The sequence below is a fragment of the Vanessa atalanta genome, chromosome Z (assembly GCF_905147765.1).
Source record: "Vanessa atalanta chromosome Z, ilVanAtal1.2, whole genome shotgun sequence".
Lineage (NCBI taxonomy): Eukaryota > Metazoa > Arthropoda > Insecta > Lepidoptera > Nymphalidae > Vanessa > Vanessa atalanta.
This window is the reverse complement of record NC_061902.1, coordinates 1,571,283-1,589,307: the sequence shown is the minus strand read 5'-3', so window position 1 is coordinate 1,589,307 and position 18,025 is coordinate 1,571,283. Positions and strand designations below refer to the sequence as shown.

General features: G+C 29.8%; 1 protein-coding gene and 1 long non-coding RNA gene across 7 annotated transcripts in view; one reads left to right on the top strand and one right to left on the bottom strand.

Annotated features, from left to right (window-relative positions):
* The window catches only part of LOC125075977 (DENN domain-containing protein 1A), a 30,002-nt gene extending 20,151 nt beyond the window's left edge, over nt 1-9,851 (bottom strand). For 5 of the 6 annotated variants that reach the window (XM_047687885.1, XM_047687880.1, XM_047687882.1 and 2 more), the window contains exons 1-7: nt 7,664-7,936; nt 6,857-7,012; nt 6,125-6,262; nt 4,548-4,731; nt 3,668-3,925; nt 3,002-3,103; nt 1,811-1,923 (exon numbers count right to left, since the gene is read on the bottom strand). In XM_047687885.1, the coding sequence (XP_047543841.1) occupies nt 1,811-1,923; nt 3,002-3,103; nt 3,668-3,925; nt 4,548-4,731; nt 6,125-6,262; nt 6,857-7,012; nt 7,664-7,680 (968 nt within the window). In that variant the 5' untranslated portion in view covers nt 7,681-7,936. Of the gene's footprint in view, nt 1-1,810; nt 1,924-3,001; nt 3,104-3,667; nt 3,926-4,547; nt 4,732-6,124; nt 6,263-6,856; nt 7,013-7,663; nt 7,937-9,819 lie in introns of those variants that run through there. The other variant, XM_047687881.1, reaches the window with a different exon arrangement.
* A 1,430-nt stretch (nt 9,852-11,281) lies between these two features.
* Nucleotides 11,282-17,655, top strand: LOC125076020. Its single transcript, XR_007120274.1, has 4 exons — nt 11,282-11,406; nt 12,850-12,887; nt 14,996-15,082; nt 17,322-17,655. It is a non-coding gene; the product is annotated as an uncharacterized LOC125076020 (long non-coding RNA).
* Nucleotides 17,656-18,025: the final 370 nt, after the last annotated feature.

The following is an 18,025-nucleotide window of genomic DNA, read 5'->3' as shown; positions in this document are numbered from 1 at the left end:
CAAATTAAAGATCAATAAATGTAATAACATGTATTTTCTTAGACACAAAACAAAGTTCATCCAATTTTTTATTGTTTAAAATTATTAATTGGTGTATTTGTAGCTCCACAGACATGTCCGTGCCTTAGTCGTATCTAATTTTTAACTAGCTGTGCCCGCGAATTCGTGCGAGTTGTTTGAATTTAAGTTATTTGGATATTGTAGCGTGATTTTATTTTGATTCTATGTATAATTCTAAAATAATAGTATAAGTTACTCCTTATTACATCCGCTATCTGCCAGTGAAAGTTCCGTCGAAATCCGTTCAGCCGTTCCAGAGATTAGCCGGAACAAACAGACAGACAGACAGACAAAAATTGTAAAAAAATGTTATTTATACACGGTACATATGCCATGTACCGTGTATACATACATATGCATTTAGTAAAAATGGGTTATTTTAATATTACAAACAGACAATCCAATTTTATTATATGTATAGATTAAAATTAAATTTATTTATTTGTGTTTTTGTAACTCAACAGATATGTCCGTGCCTTAGTCGTATCTTATTTTTAATTCGAAGTCGTCCGCGCTTCAATATCCTAAACCAACTTTACGACAACAACTTTATTGACTTGACTTGATAAGCGACCCTTGTCTGTCGATGTCAAAGTTATCAAGGTTGATGATGACGTAAAATTAACTAAATAGGCTTTGTGCTAGGACGTCTGGGTAGGTACCGTCCATTATATTTTCTACCGCGAAACAGAAATAGTTGATATTGTTTGAACAGTGAGTGAACCAGTGCAAGCAGGAGGTACTTAACATGTTAGTTCCCCAGGTCGGTGACGCATTGATAATATAAGGAATGATTATAATTTCTTACAGTACCATTGTCTATGGGCACTGGTGACCACTTTTCCAGAAGGTAAAATGCCAGCCTGCCTACCTATGACATCATCAATGAGCTTTAAAAAATTCCAACTATTATAAACCAAGACAAAACGATTAATAAGATAAATTTCAATAATAGCAACAGTCACGTGATATCGACATTTACGAAAATGAGCAAATTCGTGATCATCGTCATATAAACATGAATAATATATATAGTATGTACATGGTATATAAGAACAGATACATTATTACCAGCGCTAACAAGTGCTTGAGTCAATAAGAGAACTATTTTATGCAATCAAAACATTATCAAGCGTGCAAGCTGTTTCCTGGTGTTGAATACATTGAATATAATATACTTTTAATAATATTTAATATATAATATGTGATTTTTTGTTATTATTTTTGAATTCGAATTTCGAAATATCCAAACCGTCAGTGTTATTTAAGTATACTTCAATAATTTATCTGAGACATACTTAATTAAAATAGACTAAATAAACCTTAAACTTATTTTTAAAGACTAAATTTAACTTTAAGTCCGAAATTTAAATTACACCGAGGATTACTGACCAGAAACTCTAGTGATTTACTTCCTAGCATATAATTATTATTTATCCTGCATGAAAATCAACGAAAGCTAACTCCACACTTTTTTATACACAGATAGACAGATATGGGGGAAAGCAATCGTACTGGAGTTTAGAGACTTATCATTCTGTACTATTCGACTATTGTCTAATTTATTCCTTTATTTCACGTGTTTTTTTGTATACATGGTGTAATCTCCGGAACTAATGATCAAATTCCAACAAAAAACCACTGGTATCCTTTAACCTAAAACATTACTCCAGAGTGCTTTAGGATACACCGTATAAATTGCACCCGTGCGAAGTCGGGGCGTTTGTAAGTAATATTCGCATATTTTTACCTGATAGCATCTCTGTAGCCGCCGATCAGACAGACTAGCGCACGTAGAAACGCCCTCGATACAGCGTCGCCGAGTGCATTTTTATCACTTAAAGCCTTTTTTAAACTCGCTACCTAAAACAGAAATATTATATTAAATAAACAATAAATATCCCTAACTTTATAAAACACTTAGAATTACTTAACGCTGGCATAGATAGTACAGCCTGAATTTACAAGTACACAATTTTGCACAGAAATTTCCTTATATAGCACTATATAAAAGCTTCCTAAGGAGCTTAATTACATTAAAAAATGTATGGAAAATTGTATCTTTTAAAATTAAGCACATTGATTGATTTATCAATAATATAGATGTATCAGCTTTTGGTAAGAAAATTAGGATTAAGTTAACATTTTTAAGGTAAAAATTTAAAAATAAATGGTTAGAATTCTGTTTAAAAAAAACATCCATAACGTTATTTAAAAAAAAGTCTGATTTAAAATAGGGCCTTCAATGTATGGATGTATGTAATAGGACATTTGTCAATTTTTATAAAGTGTAATAAGTCCTTTTTTCCTTGATATATTTCGTTATTCATTCGAAACTAACTTATCAAAACCCAAAAACAACCTAGTCCATAATTAATAAAACTGCACATAACCTACTTATAGATAAATATAGTAACATATAACATTATGTCTGTATACATCCAACTGCTAAGGCCAACTTTGGGCCATTTGAGGTGACGGTTTAGAGCATATTCCACCATACTGGTCAATGGTTGGTGACAAATGCATAACCAACACATGCAAGTTTCCTTACGATGTTTTCCTTTGCCGCCGAGCACAAGATGAATTATAAACACAAATTAAGTATGGTTATAAAAATAATGTTTTTATATATTTTAAAAATGTTATTAATATATCATTTTATTCGATATATAAGTAAACCATTTATAATATCTTTATCGTACACTCATCGCCAATTTTCGCCCAAAAGTTACATCATCCATTACAACAAAGAACTGTCAGGAACGGATTATTTTGGTTAGTAGTAGATAGTCACGCCCATCACCTCCTAACGGGAATACGTCGAATTACCATATAATGAATCCTATAGAGTTCCTGGTACAACCAGATCACTTACAAAAATGTATTTATTGTAAAATAAATTTATATAACGAGACGGAAATAATATTCAATAGCTTACCATATCTTGAGGAAGACTTTCTAGGTCGTGAAATGGAGATTTCAGCTCATTTGCGTCTACATCTAGCACAACTACGTCACCAACTTCCGACATCCGCACCGTCTGTAATCACAATCCAAGTTAAGTTAGTTTTAATAAATATGTGTTAATAGTGTATCAATAAATCAGTGATGTTATGTATATTTTGAATCTAGATATGGATACGAAAATATTACGGATTATCCGATTGTTTCTTGAAATCTCAGTTACGGATATTATATTATTTAGAAATTATAAAAGAAAAAAATTACAAGGTAACAATTTAACTTTATTTTTAGGCTATTATTTGATATTATTAATAATAATAATAAAAAAAATAACAATTTTGAAAATACAATCAGATACTTTACTCTACTAGACTCTACTCTAAAATAACCGGCAAGAAACTCGGTAATTACTATTTTCCAACATTTGAAATACAATAACCGAACCTATCCTGCCTCAAAGTCAACAAGTATTAACTCCACGCTTTTTTTTCATCTATAATATAATTTTGTGTTGAATAATCCCGTGTTTATTAATATTTCTTTAACAGACGAATTGAATTTATAAAACATTAATAATATTTTCATGATTAAAAACTTGATAATTATCATTTATCTATATATATTTAAAAAAAAAACAAACCTCCATCACACATCTAGGAACACCAATAAGAAACGGCATAGGAGCCAGAAGATAATCAACCAAATGCTTCGGTAGTATCGGTATGAATATATGTTGCCACGACATTGGGAACAAAGTTGCGTTGGCGGCTTGGACGCAGGCTGAGAGACGTGAAGGTTTCGACGCGACTATCGCTATCCGACGCTCGTGGAGTAACGCCGCCCAAAGCCCTGCCATGCATTTTGTATCCATAGCGCTGAAGTACTCGGTGAGATTGCACTTGAAACAGATAAAAAATTATTTCTTTCCCATTTTTTTTATTTGTGACCAAACTCTTTGTTACTATAAAATATAATTGAATGAAGATATCTATACTAATATTATAAATGCAAAAGTAATTGCCTGTTTCACTTAAGCTTGACCCCAAAGAGGGCAAAGATACATTTTTTAATTCATTGCTCGGTACCCTTCGTCTGAAAAAGCTTTTGAAAAGTTACAAGATATTATAATCGATACTTCTAAAAATTCGAAATATCGGGAATGAACCACATAATGTTCCCATAGTTTATCAAGATGGATATTGAAATATTTTTTATTAGACCGCAGTGAGGGCGAACTCACTAAATGAATTCTTAATGTTAGAAAATAATGAGCAAATTCCTTTATTCAAGTGAAAATATTAAAAAGCGATTTTTACACTTTCATTTAAAGATCATTCGAACAAGAAGACAAAAATATTGTAGTTGTCTTGGTGTTTATCAGTAGAATAATAATTGGTGAGCTAATTCTCACTAGATACACCTGACCATAAGCCTACCACTGATAGAATGTATGCCTTTACATCATTTAATCACATATATATTATTTGACAATTATTTAATATATTAAAACGTTTACTCACATTGTCCGGTATACTGGGTAATCTATTATCTGGGCTTTGACATGAAAAAACACTATGACCAGCATTGTATGTTACTTTGAGTGTGTGCCCCGGCATAGGAGGCCTAATACGGCATGCCTCTAGGAACGATGTCAACTCTCCCCTCTCATTACTGTTTAGTAAATTCGCTATACTATTTAGTAACCTGCAATATGTACACATCTTTATATAGTTAAAGTTCAGAACACAATAGATGGACAAACATACATATTAAACTGTTTATTACGAATAATTTTACTAACATAGCACTTATTATTAAATTATTTCATATAAATAAAATGTTTCCATACAAAATAATACAAGCATCTGTTCAGTTGTTCGAGAGTTACAAACATTGAAACAAACAAACAAATAAGATATTGCAATAATAAATGAGAATAATAGTAATTTGGTAATTATTTAAATATTAAAAAAAAAGTTGTATAGAAAAACTTCTCTCCGTAATTAATGTATCATTAATGTATATAAAAAACATAAAAAATTGTCAACAGCATAATTGTTATTTTTTTAAAATATATTACAACTTAGCCAAATTAAGCGTTTGATGTAACTACATGAAATAATACTGTAAATAATTAATATTTTATCATGAATATACAACAAACATACCAGTACAACATAACTCTAATTGAAAATAAATTCGCTTATATATACAAGTTAATAAAAATTATTTGCAAGCTAGCATGTAATTAATATATTAGCAAGCCAAAATCATACTGTATTCAAGAATGCTCTTAGAAGAACTTATAAATCTCCTTTTGACATGAAAATAAATTTAAAGCAAGCACGTTTTCGCAATGAGTATTCTACCAAGAAAAACCGACATGATTTTCTTTAATAGCTATCTTTTTATCATTCCAAATTGATTCAAAATATCTAAAAGTTCATGGTGTTTATATTACTAAAAAATTTAAACAAAGCTACGAAATTATAAAATATGACAGTACTGAATTCGCCAATTTGTTTATATATCTTTGCACAGCATGTATTGATTATAAAACAATTTTCCAAAGTAATTAGCTTTTCGCATAAATTCAACTTTGACTAAACTCCCATCGCTTCGCTAGAATATTACTGTTACACAGAATATCGCATCGCACGCAAAACGAGAGGACGCTGGTATTAAGTAACTTTTTTTAAAGACTCTTATCATTAGCGCATGATGTAAATATATAACAAATTTAAACAATGTTGCAAGGAAAAAATATCTGCATAATAAGTCTTGAAATTCTTTTTAAATATCAAAACAAAAAATGGATTTCAATAACATATTAAAAGTGCATTGGTTGTTCTTAGTTTTATGTATTGATACATTTGTGATATGTATTCCATAAACTTAGCGAGGCATTAAAAAAAACATTTAAATCACTCGCCAAACAAAATTGAGTAAAAGAACAGTAACATAAGAACAATAAACAATAAAAAACTTATTTAGGGTTATACATAAAATACATGTTTCCACAAATATCTATTAACTAATTTTATTTAATACATTAAAATAATAAAAACATATGTACATAAGTAATCTTAACACTTACTTGTAAAATATATCATGCCATGGTAAGTGGGATAACAGCACTAGTGCTGTATTTGCTTTTGGATCATAACGACAAAAACAAAATGTATATTTCGAATCCACGGACGTCAATACAAAGGAGTAATGTTGAACAAATGTACTGAAAATAATAAAAACAGGAATGAGCATATTAGATATACACATAATATACTTAATAAATAAAAATTAAAAGGTTTAAATATAGTGAGTAACTCATCATAACTAGCTTTTATACACAAATATAAAAAATTATGATGACGAAACTCAATCTGATACAAATTAGAAATAATAGTCATATAACATTTAGTTTTAGTTAGAATAGAACATTGAAATCTATGTATATATATATGTATATAACATATTAAGATTCAATTGACACTTGACATTGTGCCATGTACCAATTGAAAATTAGATCAAGAGAAACTTGTTATGTATTTGTAATATATAGATGGAAGCGAAACCAAGCAAAACTGTATTATTGAATAATATTTATATTAAGTATATTTAAAAGTATCAATAGATTTAGAGATCTTTAGTTTGTTTTTGATGTTAATAAGAAAAACAAGGGTCTTGACGGACAGACACTGATATTATATCTTTGTTTTTTAATACCTTATAACAACATAAGACTATATATAGGTATCAGAAAGCTCTATTACTACTTGTAAAGCAGGTAATATTATTAACGCTCCAAACATAGTATATATTCACTTACTTCTCCAATTGACATGGAAATGTGAATTTGGGTACATTCTTCAATTCTTCTTCATTTTTATAATTCTCTGGGTATTTTCGTACTACATATGGATCTCTTACATGATCACCGGGGGATACTTCACAGAACAATTCAAATAGGAAGCGAACGGTATCTCTGAAAGCAGTGACAAGTTTTGTGGTAAATATAAATATTATTGGTAAATAAAGAGTTAATATTTAATGAAACAAATGTAATTAAATTATAATCATTTCAATTATTATTTACTTTCGTTTTAAATTCTATTTGAATTACGTATAAAGAAACACTAAGCATTGAAATATTTCATTGAATTTTAATGAAAACATAATGTTCCTAGAAATGATAGGTTTATTATGAATTAATAAATAAAAATTATCTTACAAAGAATAAAACTTGTAAAACAAATCCATCTCAATTTATTTATAATAAGATGTTATTGTGCATATATAAATATGTATTTTTTTTTTGTGTCACAGGTTTCGGCTACTATATCGCCATTTACTTTTACAAAAGTGGGAGACTGTGGGAGTTATCAATTACATGCTGAACACAATGACGTTTATGATTAGACGCAGGAAATATGTGTCAGAGCAAAAATAAAAAGTCTATTAAAACCAAAGTGATAACGATGAACGGAATTAGAAACAAACAATAAAATAATAATACAAAATGATTGGCACTCTACATGAGGTTAAATGATTTGGCAGTGAATATAATCAGATCGATTATTACTTAGAAAGTTACTAAGAGATGTCACGAATGATTTAATAATGATTATTTGTTTACCGTAATCTGGAACCCATGTCTGGACGTGGACCTTCTAAAATTTTGATTACATCTTACTATGACTATTTTTTGGCAAATATCAGAAGATTTCTCCTATTATGAGACATCACAAGCCATAGATATCACTTTCGTTTCACAACAAACATTTTTATAGATTTTTCCTTTGATTCATTCCAACTATTATGAAAGACGATGTTATTGAGTCAGTCTTAACTTTTTTTTTATTAGTAGACTTATTGCAGTTATTGCCTGTTTCACTTTACACTGCACTTCATTTCAAGCCGAGAACGTCTCGAACTGATACAGATTAAAAAAGTAGCTACTTTTATATTTTAAGCACAGACTGTCATAGCTGACAACAAATATAACGGTTCGTCACGTCCGCGATCCATCATATTGACTCAGGCGAGTGAATGATTCTTTAAATCAACACTAGAGCATAGCTTCAAACTTGAGCATATTTAAAATCTGTTCTCGTTAACTTATAAGAGGGTTTTTTTACTAAAAATGTCTGTATTAAATTATTAACCCAGTGCTACATAGAATTATAAGTTTTAATGTATAAAAAATAATAAGATTCTGTTATTTGTTTGTCTAGATTGCAGTTTTTACTATTTTTTGTAACAGTATTCCAAAAAATTAAGTTTCGATTACAGTCTGAAATAATTCAGCATAACTGCAGCTTGAACATTATAAACATTGAACAATTGAATAAAATAATATTTTATAAGCGTGCGCAAGCTGAACACTAATAATCTTTCAATTAGGACCTTCTGTTTTATTTATTTAATAAATAATCCAAAGATTTAGACAAGAAGAAGACAACAAGAAGTTTATTTGTAAATTTGTATTTAATAACATAAAATATAAATAATATTTTCCCAGTGACAAATCCAAACAGATTAAAATTGGAAAATTGATATAAAATACATAGGTAAGATTTCAATTTTCAATTCCTCCGCATTAAACCAGAAAGCACCTTTTTAGGGTTCCGTACAAAAAGGGAAAAAACCGGACCCTATTAAGATTTGGATGTCTGTGCCTCCTGCTCGTTTGCCCCCATAATATAACATAAAAAAAGAAAAAAAAAATACAAAAAATTGTTAATCTCAATTCGATAAATACGAGTCAAACAAGCTATGGGCTTTTGTGTTATAGACATATTAGAATTTAGAGCACATAGTACGTATATATCAAATAAAAATGCTTAGATATCAAATCAAATCGAATCAAATGTATTTTTTTCAAGTTTTGAATCTTTTTTTAGAATTTGAAATTCTATTTTAATATGTAACGATCGAGCAGTTCGACACATCTTAAAATGCTTATCGCGTTTTGCACGATAATGCCAGCTTGCCGATCGTTGGTGGGGGTGGCGGGATGGTTTAAGTTAAAAGAAATTTAATAACTTTAATGTAATTTCACTAGTCCCAGGTTTGATAATCTAATCTTGCAAGTTATATTTGATCCGTTTCCACTTATGATGAAATTGCTCATACAACATCAATTTACCTCTAGACGGTGGAAATCCTCAACGGTTAACAGTACAGAGACAAAATGTTTTGTAAATAATTAAGTTTCCATGATATGATTGCGATCTTTAACAGATAACAGCAGAGACACGAAATTTTGTATATTCGTTTAATAATTTTGATATATTATACAATTTTATATGATATTAAAACGATATATTAAAAAGTAACATATTGTATGTTAACCATTATTAATTGCATTTTGCGGGTAGTTAACCAAAAATTTGGTAAATATACGAAAGCTAACGGTTTTTTTTTAAACTAACTACCGCTTAAAATAGTTGACGTTCTATTTGTTTGTTTTAGTTCGTCTATGCCAAATTGTGCATTGATTAATTGCTCTGAGCAATAAGCTTAAGTGACAAACATCATCTCTTTTACATGATGTATCAATGTAATGAAATGTTAGTATTACTTACCTACTGTTACATTTAATGCATAACAATCCAAGATCATAAATTAACGGGTTCACTTTAAAAAACAACAAGCTTATGTTTTTTAAACCAGAATGTTTCACAATATCTTCTTTGATTGTGATGAGATGAGATGGAATAGAGATAGCCTATACAGAAGCTAGAGCACGTGAATCTCAACTAAAGATTTTTCCTTTCGAATTGACCGTACCTGTTGACCATATTGACCTCGACAGCATCACCGGGCGGGTGGATGAGACGTAGAAGACTCTGGCGGATGTTTGGAGGGAGGACATAGTGTACTGTATACCTACCCCGTATCTAAATGCCTAAGCGCGGATGGTAATGAAAGCGGGACCTTGACCGCGGCGGGTTCGGTGTGTGTGTAACGTGTAACCTAACGAGTTAGCATTCACGCCTCGAACGACTTAGGACGTCTATGCATCGGATTAGAACCAAGTCAAGATCCACTTTATTCTTTTATATAATCTAACACGTCTTCAAATTCTGCCACAGTATTCAACCCGAATTGGAACTGTTTTTGCAATTTCAAATATTATTATTTTATCAGAAAAATTTAAATAAAAGTCATAAGTCAAGTAAAAATTCATTATATGATTCAATTTTTTTGTTTTAAAACATTGAGTAATGTTTTTTTTTTCTCGTTTCAATACCAAATTTACTACACTTGAGAAATGCACCGCCAAGCCACGAAAATCATGCCACGGGTGGGTCAGCCGAAAATGATCTCGCAACTTCTCATGATTTGTTTCGAGGACGGACATCGCAGGGCTTTTAGTGGGTGTGGGTGGGTGGAATCCCACATAGCTCTAGCTCAGTTAACCCCTTGGATCATCTCATACGAAGATTTCCCAAAAAAACAAACGTATCTCTAACTTATACTTCCGCTATTTGATAACCGAATTTTGAGCTGAAGTTTTATCTAGTATCCTTAGTACAGTAGTATTGTTTTGGGATCTACCGGGCTACGGGTTTTGGGTTTTTATGGTGTGAACTCCAACATATATCAACCATTTTTATCATAAAAAGTAAGTATATAAAAAAACTTTGTGAAGTAAGAAATAAATAAATTTGAGGCCAGGTGTATCTGACGAATAAATCTGTAAAATGATGAAAGTTAAAAAACACTCATGTTCATTATATCTACTCAAAATTATTTTAACGAAATAAAAAACGATTCTTGCGCTACCTTCAAGTTTGAAGAATCAATCGATCTATCGATCGATCAATAATAACAATCGAAAGCTATTCGCACGTATATATAGGAAAAAAAACCCTCTGGTAAGTTCAAAATTATAAAGAAATAGTTCAATTAACTTCTGAAGAAATAGTATATAAAGTAAATAGGTATCGACGTTGTTAACAGTTTTGAAATTTACAACTCTTAATGAGTTTAGCTCATTTAAGATCGAACAATAAGCTTTGCATTCTTGTACTCTTTTACAATAATCCGAATTCCGAAGTATGTATGAATTTCATATTAATACAATATGGCGGAATATTCAAAATAGTAGTATATACTTATTTAAAATTTATATAAATATGAGATATTAATAATAACTAATTACCTACTATAGTAACCAAAATAATAAAAAAAGTAATGAAATACGCTCCCTTTCATTCAACTTCATTTTTATGTTTATGACAGGTAAGGAAGTAGCAGGTAAATAAAGTGAGTTTTCAATTCAAAATTACACGGCCGTAGTGTGATTTATATGCGCGTATTGATTTATTAGCGCCAACTGCAAGGACGGAACGTAGAGCGAAGCAGCTACAGGTGAGGCTTCAAAATATTATTTTAAAATATTTTACGTGACTTATCATTTTGAATTTACTTTCATTAAGTAATACGTCGTTAATAGTTTGGTTTATGAATATTTAATTACTCGCTTTTTTCTGATTAAATAGTTAAATATATAAATACTAAAAATGGTTTCTGTATATATTTAATTTTTAAGTTGAATGTCACTTTAGCTGGGAAATATTATATTAATACTTCTATGCACTATAAAAATGAAAATAAAATATACCTACAAAATAATTTAGAAAAAATCGCATGAGATGCAACAGGAAATCTTATAGATGGTATGTGTTGTATATTTAATTCTATTATATAATATAATAGATAATATCTTTTCTCAAGGTCAAAAACTTTCTTCCATAAGTACCTACTTTGATTTAAAAGACAATAACATTAAAATCTAAACCATTATCTTACAAAATGCCTTGAAAACATATATGGCTATAGCAACACAAATAATAAAATTGAATCAACATAATGTGTCATTGTTTACCTGAAAGAACCCTTAATATATTAAAATATGCATAAATCACTAATTTAAGAGATAAACCATTATTAAAAATACCTCAAGAGCCAATAAACTGGTTCCTAATATTAGATATAAAGTATATATACTGTACACAAACGCACACAGACAAACATGACAAGTATACAAGCAAATATTATAAAGGGAGCGGCTCTGCTAAGTATAACAATATATCAGCCAATGAAAATAAACATTCAGTTACCAGATTAAATCATCACTAATGATTATAAAATTGAATAAAGTAGTAGGTTGCAAATGATTAAAAAGTAAAAGTAATTTGTGTTTATTAGGATGGTTATATCTAATGTAAAATACATAAGATATCGAGGAGCTTGTAAAATTTTATGGACCTATATAAAAATATGTATATAATTTAATTACATTAACAATTATATTCCATTGGATATTTGAATTTTTATTTCATACAGTTATTTATTATTATTTCAAAATTTCTATAGGATCTCCTAAAAGGTTACTTATACATTTAGGTGGCCAGAATCAAACATAATATCTGTATGTTATTTAAGTCTGGTTGTTTAATGTATTTTTCATTTTATTAAAATCTTCAAATTTTAATTTAAAAAAATAAATATTATTGGAACAGAGAAGATGAGATTAAAAAACTTCAGTGTAGTTACAACATACAAATTACAATGATATTGTTACTTGCATGTTGCACACAATGGTGAGAGAAAATATTATTAGGAAATCTAAATGTGTTGAATGTCAAACTACTAAATATGTATCCACTGACCCGCATTGGTAGAGCTTGGTAATCAAACATTTTCAAAAGGAGACGAGGCCAATTAGACAATTAACAGCTAATATTTTACCACTTTAATTTATGTATTGAAGTTATAGTTGTAATGTCAGAATGCAGATTTTTATTTCAGATCTTTGCTGCCTGCTGTGCAACACAAAGGAGTGCCAAGTAAATTCTTTTTTTAAATATTATTATTACTGTCCCATGTTAATTAAGGAATAACTAATATTCCTATTTACCCCTCCTTTTAAGCTAATCACTTGTAATAGTAGTGGGGACGACAATAGCCCAAGGGGTTAGGCTCGATTCTGAAAATAAATAAATAAATCTTGGACAACATCACATACATTACTCTGATCCCATTGTAAGTAGCTAAAGCACTTGTGTTATGGAAATCAGAAGTAACGACGGTACCACAAACACCCAGACCCAAGACAACATAGAAAACTAATGAACTTTTTCTACATCGACTCGGCCGGGAATCAAACCTGGGACCTCGGAGTGGCATACCCATGAAAACCGGTGTACACACTACTCGACCATGGAGGTTGTCAGACTTTTTACATCACCAATAACCCATTGCGCTATTGTCGCTTGTTTTTTCTATTAGTTATAATGCATGCTTTGTGCCAACATAGAAAATATTAAATAACATAATGATTGATACTAATTATTGTGAAAAGTGATTTATTAAATTATTTAATAAAAATAAATTAAAAAAATACATTGGGAATGAGTCTTCTACGGAATGTGAGAGCAAAAGGATTTTTATTTCTGAGTAAGAATTATTTCTTATTTGATGACCTGATGCAGAATGAAGGTTGTCAGTTACAACATTTTTTCAATTCTTTGTAGTCTTTATCATTTTCTAATATATTACATTGAGTCTGTATTTTGATTTATAATACATATACTTAGGGTTTGTTTTAGTACCCGGTAGCAAGAGTTTGGAGCAACTGCAAATGATTTGATCACAACGATATCGCTCGCATAAAGTAAAGAGGCAATGCAAATGCACCGTTTTTTAGAAAATTAAAAAGCAATCATAAACTACACGTAAACATTTCAAATAGATATAACACCGTAAGAGTTTTGTTAAGTTCGACAAGAACCTGACAAGGCATTACATCATAAAAGATTGCTTGTCGACTGTCGTGTGCATTGAATTTATGTTTTCAAAACGCATTTCGAATGTGTCAAATCACAAATGTCAATGTATTCTGACATTTGGTTTGACTAATGGCTAGCGTAAATGTGTGGTCTGTTGTGTTTCTATTTGTGTGGTGGTATATATGGTATAGAATTGAAAAACAATATGAATTTTAAAAATTTAGGACAGTTCGTTGTATGTTTGTTCAGAAAATTAATCTATCTCTCTATAATAATAATAATTAATAAATTTTGTCGCGTGTCGGTTTCTTGTCAAACTACTTATCATTTCCAAATGAAAAAGGTTTGCCAAATTAGAAAAACATGTTTATCGATTGTTCCCTATTGTGAGACCAAATTTCAAGGCCGGATTAATTATCTCAGGCCATCTTGGGAATGCACTTCTGGGTGGCTCTTTCTGTATTTCTAAAATATGCAATGTTATTTTGTAATTTTGAAGGTTTTTTTGCCATTAACAATTCTTAATGAAATTGTATAATATAAAAATACGCAAATGAGATCGTTTATTTTTTATACTTAGACGTCAATCGATCATCATGAAATTTTATATACCCGTTCTCATGGGTAGATGGAAAAAGACAAAGACCTAAAACATTATGACTTTCTCAACTTCCATCGACCGAATGACACGCTATATCAATGAATTAAGGGCCAGGTATATATGGCCTCTAAAGCACAGTACGATTTTGATTTGATAGCTTACAATCTCAAAATAATGAGCTTAAGTATTTATTATTAAGTTACCGATTATATTTTAGGTCTTTTAAAATTTTTAATAATACCGGGTTTAGCTTGCTTTTACTCTTGATTACATCAATGGATACAAATGTTTGGTGGAATCATTTTAAAAGTAAATATAATACGATTAAGTATCAAATATTTAGAAATTTGGAAAACACTAAATAATCTAGTACGATAAATACTTAATATAATTTTCTGATATTTTTTTGTTCTTATTCATAGCTTAAAATGATTTTCAGAAACAATGTTTACACTTAGACGTGTCACGTTTCCCAACAACAAATTTTGTGTAACAACATTAATCAAGTGTTTTTAAATAAATAACAATTAAGTATCGATTAATATATTTTTTTATTATTCTACAGCGATACCAACCATGGCCGAGGAGCCACTAGAGAATAGAAGGGAATTCCAGCCTTTTGTGTTCCTCGACATTTATGATCAATTAGAAGGTGAAAATCTTTCGTATAAGTGACACTCAAAAAGCTTTCATGTTTGTTGCTTTTGGTAGAAACATCTTTTTTTATATAAGCAAATTATAGAGCGTGTGCAATCGGGAAAGAGGAACAGTGTGCAGAAATAGAACCATTAGTAATTTAATACTACCATGAGTAATAAAAAGTATCAGTGTGGTAAATCACGAATTGGTGATAATTTCAATGAGAATTTATAGAACGACTGCTCACGAACGGCAATGAATCACAACTTACATGTATGTACGTTCTATAGTTTGCTTAGTTTTTATTCTACACTATCACCTGCAATGAACGCTAAGCTCCATTTAATGTCAGCGCTTTTTGCACATTTCTTTGCATTTTGGTTTCAATATGAAAAAGTAGTTGGGTGGTTTTTATATCACCTGGAAAAATTTGTTATGTCAAATGATTGTTAGATATTAGCATAATATTCTTGATGAAAAATTATTATGATTATTAATTTAGATAATGTAATGTTGTAAAATCATTTTTGTAATATTGAATTAATCGATCGATATTTTTTTCACCTACATCACTAGAATCTTCGAAGTTTAAAAATCAAAGTCATCCTACGTCACTTGTGTAGTAGGTATACTATGTTTGTAGGATGACAATTTCTTACCTTGTTTAGTGATATTGATTCCCCGGACCACATGCTTCTAACAAAAATTTTTCTTTCTTTTAGGATATTTTATACATAGTATATTCCAGTCGACGAAGGAATAAATATAAACAAACCTTAGAATACAAAATACAACGCTATTCCATTTTACTAATATCTCTATTCATTAAACTGCTTAAGTTCCGATAAGAACTTCGTCGATATTATAGACATATTTTCTAATAAAATTAATTTTTAAGATCTCATCTAATAATCAAAGTTTTATCAAAGTAATTTCTTGTGTCTCTCGTTGTTGGAAATGATTATAGGAATCTTCCTATCATTCCTTCCTCCTCGCCCGATCAACATGCACTTCTTGATTTATTGTACTGTATTGTAATGTAATGTAATGTAATGTAATGTAATGTAATGTAATGTAATGTAATGTAATGTAATGTAATGTAACGAGAAGAAATTAATATTCAATATTTATTGTATGTTATTATTGAAGGAATAAAATTAGGAAACCCTAGGATTAAAACTAAAGTGAAATGCTTAAATTTTACATAACTTATTCGATAGACGACTTTTCAAGTCCTTGGAATCAATTCTTATCTGTTTATTTTATTACAATACAAATATTAAAAAAAAAAAGTAGTACCTTTATACTATTAAATTATTTTTTATTACTCTGTGGTTATATGATTAGTTTTAGAATTCAAATTTTAGTCTCATTATCGATTCCAGTAAATATATGTAGTTTGATATAGATAATATCATTACAGGATAAAGGATACAAAGACGAATGCTTAAAATATATAAAACGGCTAAGTGCTTGCATAAAACACACATTAGCGCTTAAGGTGTAAATGCTCTGAATTACTTAATCCAACTATTCATCGTTTCGTGTAAACAAAGCATGGCATGTTTTTATATTTGATAAACTGTTTAATGTGTTCATCGCTTTTCAATACATCAAATGTGTCTAAATGTGATTTAATTCAAATGTTGCTGCGAATTTCTTGTATAGAAACCAATCACATTATTTATGTAAGCTTTAGGCAATACGACGTCACACTAACGAAGGCGACAGAAGGGTGAACATCAAAAAGGGCACGTCTGCACCTGCGTAGCGTGAAGTCAGTAGGTGCTATATGTATTTGTAGTCATATCCATATATACTTAGATTTGTGAACATACTTCAAAGAGATGCCGACGGGTGTGAGCGTCATGTCAGTCGTTCTAGTACAATTGTTCTTTAATTTTATTTCATACTCGTATAAAAATGAACTAAGTACATCGTCTTGTAAATGTACTCTTTTTATATACTTATTTAATATTATTAATTATAAATTTCTCGGCAAACAGCATTCTATATTAATTGATTATCTCTATAGTAATGTGTCTCTAGTCATATATTCCTAATTTTATCTGTTTATGTTTAAAAAAAAAAGTTTTATTTTTAAAATTAAAATCGATTTAAGTGAACCCTTTCACGTGCACTTAGGATTGTCATTTTACAAAATGAATTAAACGTACCGAACTTAAAAGTTGCGAGATCAAAGGGTTGATTGTGTCGTTTTCCATTAAAAATTAAAAAGTTCTATTTTGCAGCTCGAGTGGTTGAGCGTGCCAGAATGAGAAGTGCTCAGACCAGCACCAGTAATGATGGAGCTACACCCGACACTACAGCAGGTTATACATTGTCTGAAACTGCTTTAAGTGTGTTTTTTTTTATAAATTTATTTGCAAATTTATTTTTAATTCTAAATGTTATTTATAAATAATTTTAAAGTTCGTAGTCTGTTTTATATAAAAATAGATATAAGTATTATGTACAATCACATTACAACACTACAAAATAAACGGTACACCTATATCATAGTGCATGTATTTTATTAATGTCTCACGGAAATGTTCGTATCGTAAATACGGAACGGGATGTGAGTTTTCTAGCCTTGTAATTATCTTTTAGACTTACTGGCGTCTTCTCGATGGAATGCCCTATCGGGAACATTATCCGAGCTTTTTGTCGTAAATTTCTACATTGAAATAAACAAGGACTTCTATTTATAAACTTTTATCTCAAATTTCATCCTCTTGGGTGTTGGATTTTCTGAAACGTATAGAAGCAACGATTTTAACTTCTCCATAATTTTGCCATCTTGAATAATTAAATTTCAAAGCATTTTTAACAATTTCTCAAGTTATTAACATAAGCCTAACTGTCAGTTCCCATATTTATAATGAGTGTACAAATGGGTTAAATTGGGTAAAAAATAAAAAGTATAAAACATTTAACCCCAATTTAACCTTTG